Source organism: Trichechus manatus, unplaced genomic scaffold (genome assembly GCF_000243295.1).
Source record: "Trichechus manatus latirostris isolate Lorelei unplaced genomic scaffold, TriManLat1.0 scaffold00025, whole genome shotgun sequence".
NCBI lineage: Eukaryota > Metazoa > Chordata > Mammalia > Sirenia > Trichechidae > Trichechus > Trichechus manatus.
Window position 1 is genome coordinate 14,875,172 of NW_004443961.1, and position 18,022 is coordinate 14,893,193.

The 18,022-nt window shown below is 34.2% G+C and overlaps 2 protein-coding genes across 7 annotated transcripts in view; one reads left to right on the top strand and one right to left on the bottom strand.

Moving 5' to 3' along the window:
* The window catches only part of SNAPC3 (small nuclear RNA activating complex polypeptide 3), a 25,079-nt gene extending 19,014 nt beyond the window's left edge, over positions 1–6,065 (top strand). Inside the window, exons 6-9 of the mRNA XM_004373502.2 lie at positions 69–151; positions 539–703; positions 4,056–4,163; positions 5,600–6,065. Coding sequence (XP_004373559.1) covers positions 69–151; positions 539–703; positions 4,056–4,163; positions 5,600–5,747 — 504 coding nt within the window. The 3' untranslated portion in view covers positions 5,748–6,065. The remainder of the gene's footprint in view (positions 1–68; positions 152–538; positions 704–4,055; positions 4,164–5,599) is intronic.
* The window catches only part of PSIP1 (PC4 and SRSF1 interacting protein 1), a 43,298-nt gene continuing 29,997 nt past the window's right edge, over positions 4,722–18,022 (bottom strand). The window contains exons 10-18 of one of the 6 annotated variants that reach the window (XM_023728623.1): positions 17,422–17,540; positions 14,749–14,804; positions 14,083–14,153; positions 13,763–13,864; positions 12,983–13,196; positions 11,535–11,646; positions 7,395–10,757; positions 6,034–6,235; positions 4,722–4,928 (exon numbers count right to left, since the gene is read on the bottom strand). In XM_023728623.1, coding sequence (XP_023584391.1) covers positions 10,697–10,757; positions 11,535–11,646; positions 12,983–13,196; positions 13,763–13,864; positions 14,083–14,153; positions 14,749–14,804; positions 17,422–17,540 — 735 coding nt within the window. In that variant the 3' untranslated portion in view covers positions 4,722–4,928; positions 6,034–6,235; positions 7,395–10,696. Of the gene's footprint in view, positions 4,929–5,586; positions 5,738–6,033; positions 10,758–11,534; positions 11,647–12,982; positions 13,197–13,762; positions 13,865–14,082; positions 14,154–14,748; positions 14,805–15,460; positions 17,333–17,421; positions 17,541–18,022 lie in introns of those variants that run through there. The other 5 variants (XM_023728624.1, XM_004373503.3, XM_023728622.1 and 2 more) reach the window with 5 other exon arrangements.

Here is an 18,022-nt window from a genome sequence, read left to right on the forward strand (position 1 = left end):
AATTAATAATTAGAGCAATTTCATAATTGTTAATAATGGACTTTTCAACACCATCTGTTTTCTTATAGGATCTATACAAATCAGCCTTCTTTTATTTTGAAGGAACATTTTACAATGATAAACGATATCCTGAATGCAGAGATCTGAGCAGGTATAGTTTCCAAAAATCTTTCTAATTTCTAGTTTTCAAAATTGTTATATCTCAGTAAATTCTGTTATTGGTCTGTGAAAATCTTTGCCAAGAATTATGTTGTTAGTGTGTTTTGTTTGTTCTTGGGGGCGAAATTATACTTTCAGTTTTTTATAGTGAGGGCTCAACCATTTGCACCACCCGGTGACCCACTGCTGTAATAAATGGAGAAAATTCAGCGTTCCTAATTCCAGCCTGTATCAACCCCTGTGCCTGCTCTCTTCAGATGGAACTGTCCAGTTATTTGGGTGAACCTCTGTGCGCAAAATACTGCAGTAGAAACCCCTCTCTGTCATTTTAAAGTTTTCGTCAAGCAGTGATACATCTGTGCTCTTTTACCCTCCACAGAACTATCATTGAGTGGTCAGAGTCCCACGATAGAGGCTATGGCAAGTTTCAGACTGCTAACATGGAAGATTTCACCTTTAGTGACTTGTCTATCAAACTGGGCTTTCCTTACTTATACTGTCACCAGGGAGACTGTGAACATGTTGTTGTCATTACCGACATAAGGTAGGTGCAGAACATCTTGTTACTTGTTCTGTTGTCCTTCTCTTCTATTTCATAGTGCAAAAGCACAGGTACTTGAAAAAATTAACAAAAGGAATCAAAGTTACCACTGCAGCTTGGCTTGGGAGTAGCAGAAATTTCCATGCAGTGACCAACTCTTGCTGCGTCCCTTTGCATTTATATTTATGTTGTTTAGTGACATAACTACGTAAGAAATACTTTACTGTTTATTGGAAGGTTGAAAATCTGTAAATACTTTTAAAAAGTATATCTATTTGCATATTAAGCAGCTGTTATTCAGGTGGTAGTCTTCCATTGTGTGTATTTACAGGCCCTTTGCTTTGCACATTTGCAACTATATTGCTAGGTATCTTGGCCTTTTTTGCCAAAACTTTTAGGAGAGAAAAGGGAAATAGGGGACAAGGAGACAAATTGTAACCATTTGACAAGTGTGAAGTCTTAATGCTTTGTAAAGGTTTAAATTCGGAAGGCGTTAAAATAGTCTACAATGAGATTTTGGGATCATTTAATGTATTTTGAATAGCTGCTATTGCTGTTCCTCATGAATAGAGATACCAGCTATACAAAATTTATTGACTGATCCCAAAATCTCAATCCCCATGAATAGATACTCGTTTCCTCCTTCTTTAGGAAATCTCTGTTGAGGAAGGACATGATATGTAGGAATAAGCCCTCTTCTCTCTGGTTTGATGCCTTCTGAAAGACCATTTTAGGTTTTTTGTGGAGCACTGATACACCAGCGCTTTTATTAGCCCGTAGAAGGATCTGATGCCTTTGAGAAGTCCCTGCTTTCACTTCTCTTGAGTTTTGGGTTCTTCCAAAACACAGCTGAGCACTTGTTCCCGTTCTTTCCCCTCAGTGGGGTAGTTGCTGGCCCTCTAAGGTCATGTCTCCATTCCCCTACTGTTTTTCAAACTAGTCTCTGATAAAAATCAGCTGGGGGTGCTTGCCAACTGTGAAGTTCTCCAGGGTTTCTGTATCAGTAGGGTTGGGTAGGCCAAAGAGTCACTATGTTTAAATACACCCTATGTGATTCTTATCCTGAGGTAACTTTGGGAAATACTGTAGCTTGGTAGGTCACTGTCCTATTTCATTTCCCTAGCAGTTCTACTCTGTCATATATAGGGTCACTGTGAGGTGGTGACTTAACGGCACCCAACACTACCCCTACATGCACCCTCTTCTAGAGCAGCCTTCTACTGAATGTGGATATAGTTTGCTGAAGGGTAAATTGCAAAAGGAAGTACAAACGCCTACTGTAAGTAATTGGACTATTGGACCAATGTAATATCGCCCTTTGTAACTTTGTTTCTGTGCGAAAATACATTCCAAGTTTCAGCTCTCCAACTAATGAACTGACTTTCAGAGTTCCAATTTTAGCCTGGAAAAGGCCAAGATTAAAAAAAAAAAAAGTTTATAAAACACTTGAGATACCCTTTTATATAATTCCTTTTTGTAAAACACCTTATATTTAGTTCATTTTATTGCTTAGAAATAAAATGTGCTACTAGCTACATTTATGACATATGAAAATTTTTGCATTACAGCAGAGAAATTATTATGTGTAGAACTGATAAATAGCATTGTCTTTCTCCAAAGGATAGTAACAGGGACCCACTAAGGGGAAAGTCATTAGAGATTTTGGCTCAATGTAAAGTAAAATGGTTAATGAGAAAGAAGCAAAATTAAAATGTAATTTTTTTGAGGCAATCAGATGCTTGTCACTAGGAGTGTTCATGTGAGAATTTTAAATCACAATTGTTAGAGTTTAATGTATGGAAGAGAGGTTGATGTGAGGAAACCTAAGGACCATGTGTTTTTGTGCTGAATGTATCCCAACTGCTGGGATTATAGAACTTGAACAAACTTGTGTTTGTCACCTTGTGTGTTATATCTTATTGGCATTTAATTTCATATCAACTATATGAGCACAGCAGAAACAACTACCCTAGTAGAGGGACTAACAGAGGGATAAATAATTTAAATAAATGTGAATTATCACCTGGAGAGGTTAGAGAGGCTCTATTCTGGTCGTAATTTAAACACATTAAGTATCTATTTCACCAAAATATACTTCCGTAGAGGGATGTCGAGGAGCTACAGTCTAAAGAAACAGTTAAGAATTAGTAAGGCAGGAGCCAGGAGAGCCGTTACAATCCTCATAGATTTATATGGCTTTAAAAACTGTGTACAACACATTTATTTCTTTGATAATGTGTTAAATTTTATGTAGGCTACTCTGCCTGTTCTTCTACGCAGATGAGGGGGAATGTGTCTTAGAATAAGCGTCAAGTGCAAACAGTCCACCATTTTCTGGTCATCTTGGTTTCCTTACACCTCTTGTAGCTTGGTGTCAGTCAAGGCTGAAGAACAAAACGTGGCCCTTGAACTCAAGGCAAATTCTTGACGCAGTGCTAAATAAGAGAAACTGATCTGTTCCAATGCTGAAGTAAAAACAATTTACAGTCTGTAAGAGTGCAATGTGGGACTTGTCTAAGAACTTTTAAAAGTAATTTAGACTACAAGTCATTTTCATCTACAGGCAGATTTAATCACTCAATACCATTCCATACTATCAACTGTCAAGTTTAGTACTTTAATCATTTTCTTATGGTGAAGTTATTTGCTACCCTTTTCTTATAGAGAAAAAAAACATCAAATTTTCTGATCCTTCAAAATAAATCCTGCACAGTCTCTTCATTTTTCAAATGAATCATCAGGAGGTCCAGTATGCTTAGGGGATTTACCCCAAAGTCATACAGCTGATTAGTGGCTGAGTGGAGACTGACTTCCACTCACAGTTGCTTAATAGTTTCATGGTTCTGACACTTGAAACTGAAAAGTTCTACGAATTCAAACAATAGCAGGAGCCAGATGTGGACATTAATAACAGTAAAAAAAAAAAAAAAAAAAAAGCCACATTGTAACAACCAGTTAATCTAGGTAAACTGGTACTGAGTAGCTTTTCTCAAACTATACTCCTTAAGAATGTATGAAGTGTTGGGCAAAGCAAGGATTCTGTGAAGGAATATATTCAAGAAATACTATATTCTTAGAATCACAGCACATATCACCATAAAGGGATTTGGGAAGTCTCACAGGAGAGAAAGCCTTGTTTAGTCCTAAATGCTTTTTTTTGAGAAAGTAGTTTGTGGAACACAGTTTGTTTAAACCTGATGTAACAAGTCAGTTTACCAAAATTTCTGTAAAACAAGACACTGAAAAATACACTGTTGTTCCTAATGTTGAGGTACAAGTATTTGTTTTTGATTCTTTACAAATCATAAAAATTTGCACTTTAATATCTTCATCTGTATTTTCTCATGTGTAAAAGGCTTGTGCATCGTGATGACTGCTTGGATAGGACACTTTATCCCCTTCTTACCAAGAAGCACTGGCTATGGACGAGAAAATGTTTTGTTTGTAAAATGTACACTGCCAGGTAATACCTATTTTTTTCTTTGACAAGTACTGGTTTTCAATAGTCAGGTACTTTTTACTTTAGTATTTCAGTTCTTTTCTGTTTTGGATCTGAGGATTTGTACTTTGTGGTTTTATCTAGTTAGGGAAGTGGTACAAAATCAGTTTAATGTAATAGTAAGGAAATAACATTGTCATGTATAGCAGACGTCCACGGGTAGTTAGACTTCAGAGTTGTTGATACAGAGGCTCACTGATGCCATCAGGGAGCGATGTTCTTTTTGCCTCTTTTCTGCAGTCTACAAAGTAACCTCCACCTCATAGCTTCTTCACCTCAACGAAAAAATACTACAGTACCTCACAATGTAATGAGGTCAAATATAGTTTCATAAAATTGTTTTGTTTTAAACAGCTTTATTAAGATATGATTCACATATATACAGTTTACCCATTTAAAGTATACAATTCAAAGTGTTTTTTCTAGCATGTTCATAAAGTTGTATAACCATCACCACAGTTTTAGAACATTTGGAGCTTCTAGAATTTTACATTTCGGTTATTGTGCTTTTCAACTCCTGAATTCCCACTTTTTTTTTTTTTTTTTTTTAATTTCCATCTCTTCGTGGATATTCTTTGAGTAAATAAATTTTTGTTTGACATGATTCTGCATGTTTAGATTATAAGGTGTTTCTTAATGTGGATCAGAGTCAAAGTTTGAAGACCAGAGGGATAGGGAAGAATTAAGTATCTTCAGTTTGTTTGCGGTTCCACACCATAACATGCTTTTCTATAGGATCAACAGAGAAACTTGATAAATCAGGTCAAAGTTAAAATCGGGCAGTGTTAAGAGTAAGCAGACATTCCAAGAGATGCGAAAACATAGCACTTTCTTCTTACTGTGGTCAATGATCATCTCAGGCCAAAAACATAATCTCAGCGGAATAAAGTATACACACCAAATTGTAACATTTTATTCTCAATTCTAGGTTAAACAGCTGGAGTTTTCAAATTAACCAGGACTGATTTGCCAGTTAAAAAGATAAGCAAAGCATATCAGAGCCTTAGTATCTAATTTTATCATGGTTTTTCAAGACAGTCTATTAAAGGAAAATGACTGTGTTCGTAATAGCAGTTACTTAGAGGACAGGTATGTGATGCTAAATGTATGATGCTTTCAAGTACAGATTTTTCTGTATTCACCTTTTCAGGGCAAGTCTTTCAGGAAAACAGCATTCTGCAGTGTTTCTTAGTGTTAGGTGTGCCCTTTGCCTTCTACAGTGGGTACTGATATTTATGTATACAAAATAATATAAAGGATTATAATGTATTAATAAGGTAGAATAAGGGAATAGTGGGGAAGTTAAACCTACGTATTACTACAGATCATAACGTAGAGCATGTTAACAGCATGAAAAACTTGTTTGTACTGATGTCCATCTTTTTTTTTTTAAACTACAGGTGGGTGACAAACAATGACAGTTTTGCACCAGAGGATCCATGTTTCTTTTGTGATGTTTGCTTCCGAATGCTGCACTATGATTCAGAAGGCAACAAGCTGGGGGAATTCCTTGCTTATCCTTATGTTGATCCAGGAACCTTTAATTAAGGCAAAAACAACAAAAAAAGAACCCTTGGAAAATAACTGTCCTCTTGGGTGGTTATGGACAAGAAGTGCCACTGAGGAAAAGGATCCACCTGAAAAATCAGCTTAAGCTACAAAAAAAGTCAAATCATAGATTTTCTAATGAAGTAACTTGATTGTATTTAAGGCTTAGAAACTTAATATACGGTAAATTATTTTAGTATTTATTAAAGGATATTTTTTATTCAGAGTGCTTTTGCCCATATTTAACTGGGTTGTTTATATTGAGTTATAGTAGTGCTTTATTTACCTGAATACAAGTCTTCTGTCAGATACATGTGTTGTGATGTTTTTCTCCCAGTCTGGCTTGCCTATTCATTCTAATTGTGTCCAGAGTGCTTTTTGCTAATGATGTGACCCATCAAGTGGTGGAAGTGCTGTGAAATTCTTTGAAGAATGTGAGAGCTATACCTTGCACAATGAGGCTTCCAAGGTACAGATCCTTCAAATATCTGTAATAAAATATAGAAGTTAAGCAAAGAGGAAATTATTTAATAAATAATATAAGATTAAGAACAGTTGTGTAATTTAATTTTATAGTGGGCTCTTATATTTTTTAAGTTTTTTTTGATAGAAAGGCACACTAGACGTTTTAATGAGACTCACTACATAGTGAGTTTAATAGATCTTGATAGGTCAACTACCCTCAGAGAAGTAACATTTAAATTGAAGCTTCATTTCTGGGTCTGGGCAAGAACTTTTTGTGAATCAGTTAAGTTTAAAATGTAGAACAATTAAATATTTTGATGATAAAGAAAAATCAGCACTAGCATAATTTATGCACTATGACGACTGGGACTAGAGAAATCAGGAGCCTATGGATTGCTAGCTCTGGCTCACTTACTCTCAGGCCATAACATCTAGTTCTATAGCAAAAAGAAAAAAGTTTCTCTGGCTAAGCTCTACCATTGTTTTGATCCCCTTAAGATAATCCTAGTTATTTTCTCATTCTGAGCCAAAGAGAAAATTTTTCATAGCTTCTGAGGTCAAGATCATCAGAGAAAACTGTAGCTATATTTGAAATCTTCTGGAAACCATTTCCATTTTGGAGTGGAAAATTTAATACTGTTTTCAGACTGTGAAATGTTGTAATATAAATTAGTTCAGTTTAAATGTGTCGTATTTATGTTTCACTCTCTTTCTTCTAGGTTATATTTAAATTCAACTGAATTTCACAGTTTCCCAGATGACTATGAACAGACTTTTACAATATAAATCAAAAACTGGTGAGGCCTGTATACACTTATTTCATATGCTTTATGGACGTAAATGCCACGTATCCAATTAAGTCGACTGGTGTGGAGATAACAAGCACCTGTTTCTGGTATGTCTAATGGTGTTCTTATTCACGGATTCAGTCCATACAACAGGCTGGCTTACGTTGTGCCTAAATTTTTACCTACCTTCCTATGAATCCAAATGTGTTAATGCTCAGCATATTGAAAATAACCATAGGTTTAAGGTAAATGAGTGATTTACCCAGTTCCTCAAAGTCTGCTAGCAAACATGTATTCTTGTTTCATTATTAATATGCAAAGGTTTACTTTTATTCCTTTTCATCATTTCATGCTCTCAAGACAGCAGGTTCCAGAAAGTGAATTATTGCCTTACCACATTATTCTGTGTGGTGCCAGTCAGTTCATCTTAGTGAACAAAAAAAGAAAAATGTCAGTTAAAACATAATACAGTGTTTTATCATTAAGAATATTATCCTGCTGGTTCTTCAGTTTAGCTTTTGCACCAAAGTTAAAAGTTTCCCGGTGAAACCAAGAGAGGAAATGCTAACTAGGTTACTCCCAGAATTTGCCAGTGTGTTACCAGCTTAAGTCTTAAGAAATTCCTAACTTCGTGCAATTTGCAGCTATAAATTCCCTAAACCAAGAATTTCAATCTATTAAACACATCGTAACTGTTATTACATATAATATCACTTTATCTAATTAAGAAAAGCAAATATGAAAATGTTGCCATGATCTATTCAAACAAGATCCTTTCCTGAGAGAAAGATCAGTTATCTCTAAGATTGGGAAATTACACAGCACAAATATAAACACATTTCTGCCTGTACAGCAGTTTCGCCATTTCTTGAGGGCTTATTACAGGTATGCTATTTCCAATAGATTGTATAACACTGGCCAGAGAAGGGATAGAGTCCTATAAAAGCGTTTGCTCTCATACAAGACTAGATGGCAGACCTCATCTTGACCTGACACCATTAACCAGGTAAGTGTATGTGGACAGGTCCACGTTTAGTACACTACACTTCAGTGTTTATCAGCAAAAACTGGGTAAAATCTGTATCCTACTATTTTGAAACTAGAATAGCTATTATAAGGCTTATACAAAGTCCTAAATAGGTTCTCTGTTTGAAATGATAACATCTTACGTATACCAAAGAATCACCTGGGGATCTTGTTAAAATGTAGATTCCGATTGAGTACATCTGTAGTGGAAATGGAAATTTTCAGCAGGGGGTTGAACGGAAACGAACCAGTTCAAAGCCCTGGAAATTTCCACAAGCAGCTGAGAAAATCCACCAGCTGACCTAATTTTCAAAATACAGTGCTATTACCCTTAAATTTTGTGTTAACAGTTCACCCTGATTTAGCCCAATATGAATATACAGACTGTCAAAAGTACTGTTACTTGTTACTTTGTCAACTGCCTTCAAGCAACCCATGTTTCTGTTCTTTGCATCGTGTCATATATATGATATAGAAACGAAGATAAAAATTCCCTTCTAATATAGCCATGTTTTCATTTTCATGATTCTGCTGGGTCATGTGAAACTTTCTCAAAACGAAATATTGTTTATAACATACATACACATTTTTTTTCCTATCTCTAAATAGGAAAGCGTCTTAGCAGCTTTTTCAGCTATAGTTTTGACCAAATGCACTATTTAAATTGAGCCAGTGGTCCTGAAAGTTCTTGATAATTAGTCACATGACCTTAAGAGTTCTGAGAATGCTACTTATCTGTGAATCACCCTATGACTGATAAGAAATCAACTTAACATGTATCAACTGGTTAGAGCAAGGTCAACCCATGCAAGCAGACATAAATTATGATTAGACTCCTGGATCTCCAGAAGTCATATATTCTGTGGCTTCTTGGTAAACTATAGACTTGTTGGGTCATGGGAAAAAAGGGGAGGCTGGACAAAAGATAAATAACATTTCCTTTATTTTTATAATTTTGAGCTTTTTTGTTACCCTGTCTCCCCAAACAAAATCTCTGACCAATTAACTAAATTATTTCCTTGGTAGCAAATCCAGAAATCTTATCTCTTGCCTCTTGTAAATAGCAAAAAAAAGTAATTTACTAGTAGAGTTTGATAGAAAAATTCTTTAATCAAAACAAGTTTACATGTTGACACTTATGGCTTAACTAGAACAATCTGTCCAAATCCAAACAGATAATGACTGGTTTGTATAATATAGCAGAGTTCCATCGAAACAATGGGTCCTAGTTCCATTATAAGACCCTTCAAAAGCAAAATTCCAATTATTGAAATTGAAAATTCACACTTTTCATCTATAGATGAAAATAATTATCCATGAAGTTAAAATATCCAATGCTTGTCACACACTTTTTTGGGGGGCAACTTCCAAACCACATGCCTAAACTTACAGCTCTTACCTTTTATTAAGCCATTTTCCCATATTCATAGTTTCAAAACATGAGAAGTGTCTTTTAGCTATTGAAATCCACCAGCTGACCTAATATTCAAAATACATTGCTATCCTTTTGTTTTTATACCCTTAAATTTTGTGTTAACAAACAGTTCACCCTGATTTAGCACAATATGAACAGACTGTCAAAAGTACTGTTACTTTGTCAACTGCCTTCAAGCAACCCATGTTTCTATTCTTTGCATCGTGTCATATATATGATATAGAAATGAAGATTAAAAATTACCTTCTAATATAGCCATGTTTTCAAATAGGTTAGTTTTATATAATATTTACTTGTATTTACTGCATAAGCATTATTATAGATCGATTTTTCCAATTAAAAAAATACTATTTAAGTGACTTCCTTAATGAGTGTGACTTAAAAAAAAGAGGCATTTCTCAAACTTTTATCATTTAGCGTTCAAATTTAGCTTCTAGTGCTTATAAAGGATCTTAAATGTTTGATTTCAAAAAGGTTAATACTCTAATGCCAGATTCATTCTAATATTTAACCCATTCTGCTCTCTGCAGGAAAAGTCATGTGATTTTACTGAATTCCCAGCCACAAAACTACCTTCAAAAATTAACGAGTTTTGTACCTTGCAAAATGGTCAGTTCAACTTCAGTTGGATATCTAGTTGTCATACAAAAAGGCATACAGACCACACATTGTTACAAAGAAGCAGAATAATGTAGCACAACATAGAGTGAGATTAAACTTACTTAACTTTGATAAAAAGAGGGAGTGAGTACTTGTATAGAAGTAACATTTTATCTACCATAAAAATGCTCAACTTCTACAAAACCCACAGTGAAAAGACAGTCCGGTAAATCCAACATGAGTAAAAACTATGCACAGAAACCACAGTATTAGCTAAAAGAGGAAAGGTATTATACAAGTAGCAGTTTTAAAAATGTAACTTCTCTACTATCAATTACACGTTAACTTACACTCGCTAATTGAAAATATGCTACAACCATAATGTCTGGAAAAGCAGATTAACATTTTCTAAATGGATTTTTCCCCACATATACTGTTAATACTGCACAAGTAGAATTAGCAATAATGTTTAATTTTAAACAAAGATAAAGGGATTTTCTCCCTCAAAACAAGTGTTTAACATCAAAACCTATGCTTATAAAAATTTAAAACTTTCAGTTTCAGCAGTCTAAATATTTCCAACGAAAACCATTACAAACGTCTCAAGTGTCCTTTATGTTCGTGGTTACATCAACCTAGTTATCTAGTGTAGAATCTTTCAGAGAGATTTCAGTCTCTCTCTCTTCACTGGATGGCCTAAAGGGGAAAATAAAGATGTGACAACTAGGATTAGAGCTTTATTTTCTCATGGGAAAGAAAAGACATTAAATCTGTACATTACATTTAAAATATCACTACAAAGAGATTTAAAAAAGAAACCTTGATTTGTCATTAAGGCACTATCATTATTGTTTACCTTGTTCAAAATTTTAATTAACCATGTTTCTTCCCAAGGTAATATGCAAATCAAGAAAAATCGTTCAAGCATCACCATCAATATAACCCAGGCTCTATCATTTCTACCTTTAAAGAGAGTTATTCAAGGAACATGAAAATATTACATCTATAATACCAACATAATAAAAGCTTTAATAAAAATAGGAGGGTTAGACAAGATTTCCTTAACTTACAGAATTAGAGGGAATGCACAGCAAACCAAGACTTGGTAAACTATGGTTCCTAAGCTAGTTACTACAGGGTAGGTACTATAATAAGAAATAAACTCTCACTGTAGACCTAAATTTTAAATTATTATCCTTTCACAATCCAAGAAAGTTGAGAACAAGTCATTATGCAGGTATATCACTAAAAGAATTTCAGGGAACAATATTTTTTTAAATGGGGTTCTCACCTAGTTCCATTCCCTTGAGTACAGTGAGCAAATAAGTTGTAAATAAAAATTTTAACTTTTTTGCTTTTGATTTGCAATTTGCTTCCTGAATTCAGTAATAAAGTGATTAAAATATACAAATAACCTTAGAACAGTGCTATGATTTACAAAAACACACATGAAGGCAATTAACACGTCTTTACTTTTTCTTAGAGCTGGCCTCATGGTTATCTTTGCTTTCTTCATTGCTATCTCCATTATGCTGTGGCTGATTACTGTCCTGAGCATCAGATCCTCCATTTACAGTCTTTGAACCTTTTGAAGGATTGCAATAGAAAAACTGTTAGAACTTCTAATACCTGAAGATGTAGAGATCCAGAATCAAAAATGTAACATGGCCAGCAGGTTTCCAATACTTAACCTATTTTATTTAAGGTTACATTATAATAAATAATTACAATAAATAATAATTTCATAAAAAAGCTACACTGTCAACTGATAACCACCGAAATCCTTTTGGAAGCTAAGGCACAAAGCAGTAAGTAGGGTTACTACGTGTATCTACAGGTAGAGTATTAATTCGCTTAGTATTACCAGGAAGACTACAGGGTGATACAACTCTTTTGAGCACGAGTTAGTCTAGTTTTTAAAGAAAAAAAATTATAGTGAAATTTCATATTTATCACTGGCATTTTAGAACAAAAAGTGTTAATAAGCAATATTTCCTATTTGGCACAATCTTGTGCCCTACTAAGTGAACAATGGGGTTCTTCCAGTAAGGCTTATTTTGTTAACAGATCTTTAAGAAGACATAATCATTCCCTAATAAATAGGAGTAAAAAAATTTAATTGCTTTTGAATGTTAGTTTCCATGTTAAGCAGCTATGATATTTACTAACATGAAATGGGGTGGGGCTGATAAGGGTACTGTGAACGTGTTTTAAGAGTCTTTTATTGATTTATTAGGTCCCCGCGTGGCAGAGATGGTTTGTGCTTGACTACTAATCTAAAGCTTGAGGGTTGAAAACCCACCCAGTGGCACCATGGAAAAAAGGCTTGGTGATCTGCTTCTGTATAAGGTTACAACCAAGAAAACCCTATGAAGCTCAGTTCTACTCTGTAACACATGGGGCCACCACAAGTTGGAATTAATTTGATGGCAGTGGGTTTTTGTTTTGTTATAGGTATCTTCTGAACAATTTACAGATAGAATGGTATATCAGAGATTTACTTCAAAATAATGTTTGAGGGATGGCACAGGTGAAGTGGATGGGGCATAAAACAACAATTGTAAACTGTAATTGCTGAAGCTGGGTATAGTATTAATATTAACAACTACTATTAACTATAGGGAGCCCTGGTGGCAAAGTAGTTAGAGCTCAGGCTGCTAACCAAAAGCTCAGCAGTTTGAATCCACCAGCTGCTCCTTGGAAACCCTATGGAGCAGTTTTATTCTGTCCTATAGGGTCACTATAAGTCCGAATCCACTCGATGGCAACTGGTTTGATTTGGTTTTGCTTTCACTAAATTAAAAAAAAAAAAAAAGGCTGAGGTCTACACGTTCTACCAAGTGCTTTATGAGATCTTTTTCTCATTTAAAAGCAGTCCCAGTAACAATTAGAAACCAGTTCTCAAATTTATTACCACATACCTGTTTGTTCCTTTTCTAGCTTTTTGTTTGGCCCTTTCTTTCCTTGATCTTTGGTTTTATTTGCTTCCTCATGCTGTCTTTGTTCAGCAAGAGATTTATTCAGCACTTGTGTGATCACAGAATCTCCTTCACCAACCAAAAACATGTTCTTAAACTTGTTATATAACATTGTAGACTTTTCCATGATAACCTGACTAACTTTGAATCGCCGTATCTGAGAAAACAAAACGTTTGTAATTATTTCCCCAACTGATTTCCACCCCCACCCCCTTTTTCAGAAGCAGCAGCGTTTCAGTTGAATTGTTATCAGTTGGATTTCTTTTCTGATGCCAGGTTGTACCTTCTCTTTATCTTTATGGTTCATTGTTAGAATTAGACCTCCCAAGTCCCAGTGTTTCAGTCCATGACAGAAAAACTGTTTGGTGAATTTTAGCTTTACAAGTGAAGTGAAAGCCCCATAGAAATCGCTAACAATTTGCCAGAAGACTTAGACTTGTGTCTATCAGACACGTAGGATAAGTGATTCTGCTAGGGCAGGAAATGTAATTTTACTGTGTAACTTATGTTATTATAATGCCAATTTTAAAAATACTGTGCTAACATATATATAACATTTCCATTTTAACCATTTCTAAGTGTACAGTTCAGTGACATTAATTACATTTAACGTGTTGTACAACCATCACCACTATCCATTTCCAAAGGATTTTCACCCTGATTATTACAGACTTTATTTTTTAATGAAGGAAGCTTTTTAATCTACGACTTGAGATCACTTACTTTTTTCAGTGTTGTAATCATCTCTGTGTGTTTCTGAGCTTGTTGCATTGTGACCTGAAGTGAAGCAAGTTCATCCAAGGCCTCAATACATCTGTTCACATCCTTCATGACAAAACAGTAATTTTACAACTGTTAATTATCGTGACATTATCTATTCTTCAAAATTACTTTGAAAATATCAAATAACTTTAAGGCAGTACAGAATGACCAGTAACTCTCCCTTTTATCTTAAATTTACACATACATATGAAATCATGCGAAAAAAAGAAAATAGCGAGCTATTGAAGCAGCACTCTATTTTTAAATAAGGCATCACTTACAAGATTATCAATTTTGAGTGAATTTTTTATTTCAGCATGTATCCTTTGAAGCCGAGAATCCATTGATGTTTCTATAAATTAAAATACGTGGAAGACAATAAATAGTTTTCCAAAACGAGTATTTCTGTAAAATCTAAGCAAAGTATGCTGAAAAGAATTGGTGTATTTTTAAAAGTATTCTTAGTAATCTTGACTAAGAAACATATATAATAGCCTGCATCACTGAGAAGTTAGGCTAAGTTATCTGCCATGTTTAGTATTTAAGAAAACAGTATGCATCATAGAAGCATAAAATCACCATCTGCTGTATTTGTTTCTAAACTACTCTGCATTCAACAGTGAGTTCTCTACCTTATTCCTTAAATACCTGCTTAACAAGTTTAACCAAAACTAGAAAATCTCTATGAAACCACGGGAGATGTATCATAAATAAAAGTACCTAGCTTTTGGCAATGATTAGCATTAAAATTTAAAGATGACTACTTAGCAGGTTCACCATTATGCTTAAAATACAATGCAATTTATATGGAATTGATTAGGGATTTGAAAAAGTGTGTTTGTAGGATATAACAAGATAAAATGAGTCCGATTCCAAAACCCAACACATGAAAAATCAGTGTCAGTATAACTTCTCTGTGTATAATCTTAGAAAGTAAAATAACTAACCTCGCTTCTTCTCCACTTTCTTAACTTCTGGCTTCTTTCCTTCATCTTTATTCTGCCTATCAAATGTTAACACAAATATTTCAAAACACTGGAACTTTGCGACTATGTTTACCAAATGCCCATGGACCCCTTATGTAAAAGTTAAAATTTTTTTTTGTAGTCTAGACCACAGTTGACTTAATTCTTAACACTGTGCAATACCACATTAATAAAAAGATAAGCAAAACGCAAGTAAATTAACATATTAAAATCATCTTATTCTTCAGAGACATCACAGAGTCATTTTAAAGCGGTCATGGTGAAATTTTATTTCCAACATTCATTAGTGTGTCATTAAAACAAAAATACCAGGATTGTTAATGGGCAAACAGGTAATGGTGGGAGGAGAATGCCTGTGAATATTTCATAGATTCTACAAAGCAATTATAAAAAAAAAGGTGTGTCCAAGTAGACCAATCTTACTATTCCCCCATCTCCAAAGAGTAGATAATTTGAGGGGTTTGACATTAGTTTTATTGTTTTGCCAATTGTATCAATTTATATCAACATTTACATACCATTTCACAAATGAAAAGGTACCAGTTTTCTGTGAATCACAAAAAATAACCTCTTAAAAATTAATTCTTAACAAATTCTAGAACCTTGGCTTGGATTCGGGCCACATTATGAACCAATTGAAATAGACAAGAACAAAAAAATATCTAAAAATCAGTTTTTTAAAAAAACCTTTATTTTAAAATTTTGGTTACAGTTTCATTTGTTTTTTTCTTAACAAGTCTACTGTTTAATCTCTCAGGATAAAAAAAAAAAAAAAAAAACAAGATTCTAAAGAATTAAACAACAAAGGAATGTCAAGGTAAGGGCACAACTGCCCCACTCTCGGGGGGGTATAATAGCTATTCCAGTTTAATACCTAGCTTCAAAATATTTTCTAAATGAAATGATAACGTACAACCACCATCTTCATCTGAGCTTGTTGTAACTTTCAAATACACAAAGCTTCATTTTTAAGCTTGGTAAAAACTTTTAACAGGAATGATGGCTGACCTTAGTATGTAGTGTGTACCTTACAGGAAATTTAACAATCATAACATAGTAATAACGACATTAATAATGAAGTCCTCAATTTAGAGTCTGGAACATTCTTCCATCAAGGGGGGGGAGGGGGAAATTCAGTCCAATGAGTCTGTCTCAAGATCTTCATCGCTTGTTTGCTCCACTTGTATTCTCTTTTCAGTAACTGGATTAATGCTTTGAGCCCAAAATGAGATATATTTTTTATTACTGTAGATTACATGTTGTTTGGCTGGGAATACAATACAATAAACTTTATTTTGCATAATGCATTTCATACAAGCTGCATCTGAAATGCTTTACAGAGCAAAACTGTCCAAGTACAAAGTTTTGTAATAACAGGAGAAGGAAAGAAAACACAAATATTAGAATTTGAGAAAGTTACATTCGGAGGACATTCAAAAAGAAACTGAAATACATAAAGATAAACTGAAGAAGGGTTGGGCTAGATTTACACTAAGCAACAGCTGATTTTGTATCTTTAATTGGGGGGCACAATAAAGTTTAAAGCAATAGTCCAACAACTTTTTGGTAAAAGGACAGAAAAGGATAGGTAACAAAAAATACTTACATAAGTGATCAAAGTCTAACAAATTAGAGGGAATAACATTTCTGACCTTTAGATCAGGTTTACTCCCTCAAGCAGATGAAACTGCTTATATATCCTCCAAAAAGAGAGGGCAGCTAGTGAAATGCTATAATTGTAAAGAAAGACTTCACGCTTACGAATGTATTATATAAAGAAAAAAAGTACAAAATTATTTAGGAACAGTTTAAAGAGTTTCACTGCCCATCATTAACTCTGTCTTAGTGACTGACCTAGAGCATATATAAAAAACTCACTTACTAAAGCAACAAAACAGTTTAGTCATAACAGTGTAGAACACTTCTAAAGAAAAGCTTTCCAGAGAAAAGAACTCAGAAGTGACAGTTTAAACTATGAAAACCAATTTAATAAAGATACGAAGTCTAATCATCATTACCACTGGTATTATTTTCCTTCCTCTAATTAAAAAAAAAAAATTATATAATCTAAAGGGGAAAGAAATTCCCCATGTTAAGTATATACTATTCTTCAAGTATCAAAACTTAACAGAAACTCTGTACTTACTTTATACTACATACATCTAATGTAAACCCTGTCAGCCTTGAGATTTACTTTTACTGGCTTCCTGGGTTTCCAACTGTGCTTTTGTTATTTTTTCTGGTCTTCTGGGGGAAGCCTGCTGGTGGTATAACAAGGATATTTCCTGCATTCTTTCTCCACCAACAGTCTCTCTATATTTAGTATATTATACAATAGTGGAGGATGAGTACATTTTCTGCAAAGCCACTAACAGATAAATTCTATTTGTACTTTCAAGTTAAACTAAAAAATAATCCACAGGGTGATTACCTCAGTGAATTTTATCCTCTCAGAAAAGAATGAAACATGATTACCATCATATACTGAAGATTTTTCTAACATGTGGGAAGTCACTTCTCTTCAAAAGGCTTCATAAATGAAGGTCTAGAAAATGAGATTCTACTGTTTAAAAACTTCATGCTAGCTTTAAAAAGAAACCAAAATATTAAAAAAAAAAAAAAAAAAATACTTACTGCTCAGTTTCCATTTGTTCCTCTTGTTTGCGTTTTCTATCTGTTGCTTCCTTCTCATGTTGGCCTTTCAGCATATTCCTTCTATGAGCAGTTTGGAAGCTTCTTCCACCTTTTCTCTTCTGTTTTGAGAATTAGGGTGATTTTGTTAGTGATCAGCACTTAACGTAATTACAATCTTGGGAGAAAAAAAGCAACTAAAAGTATTATACAAATACTTAAATTATTACTGAAAATCAAAATCCTTGAATTACCCACATCTCTATTTCTGCCTGGCTGTAGGGGTGATAACCTCTGGTTGAAATGAAATATGCCAGGACATTTGTTCAACATTATCCACTTTGACTTGAGTTCTTGTTAATTTGGCAGGTACATTGCTCAAACCTACCCAATTTTAAATTTCTGACTTCTAAAATATTAAATCAGATAAAAATGAACAAAACAAGGTACTTACAGAAAGAAAAGGATGTGTATCTTTAATGAGATTCTCAAACAACTATGGCACCCCAATAAGAACCACTAATAAAACACAGCAAGTAGGCCTGAAGAGCGGTAAGAATTCTTTGGGGTAAGTAACACAAATCTGTATATACCTCTGTCTTCA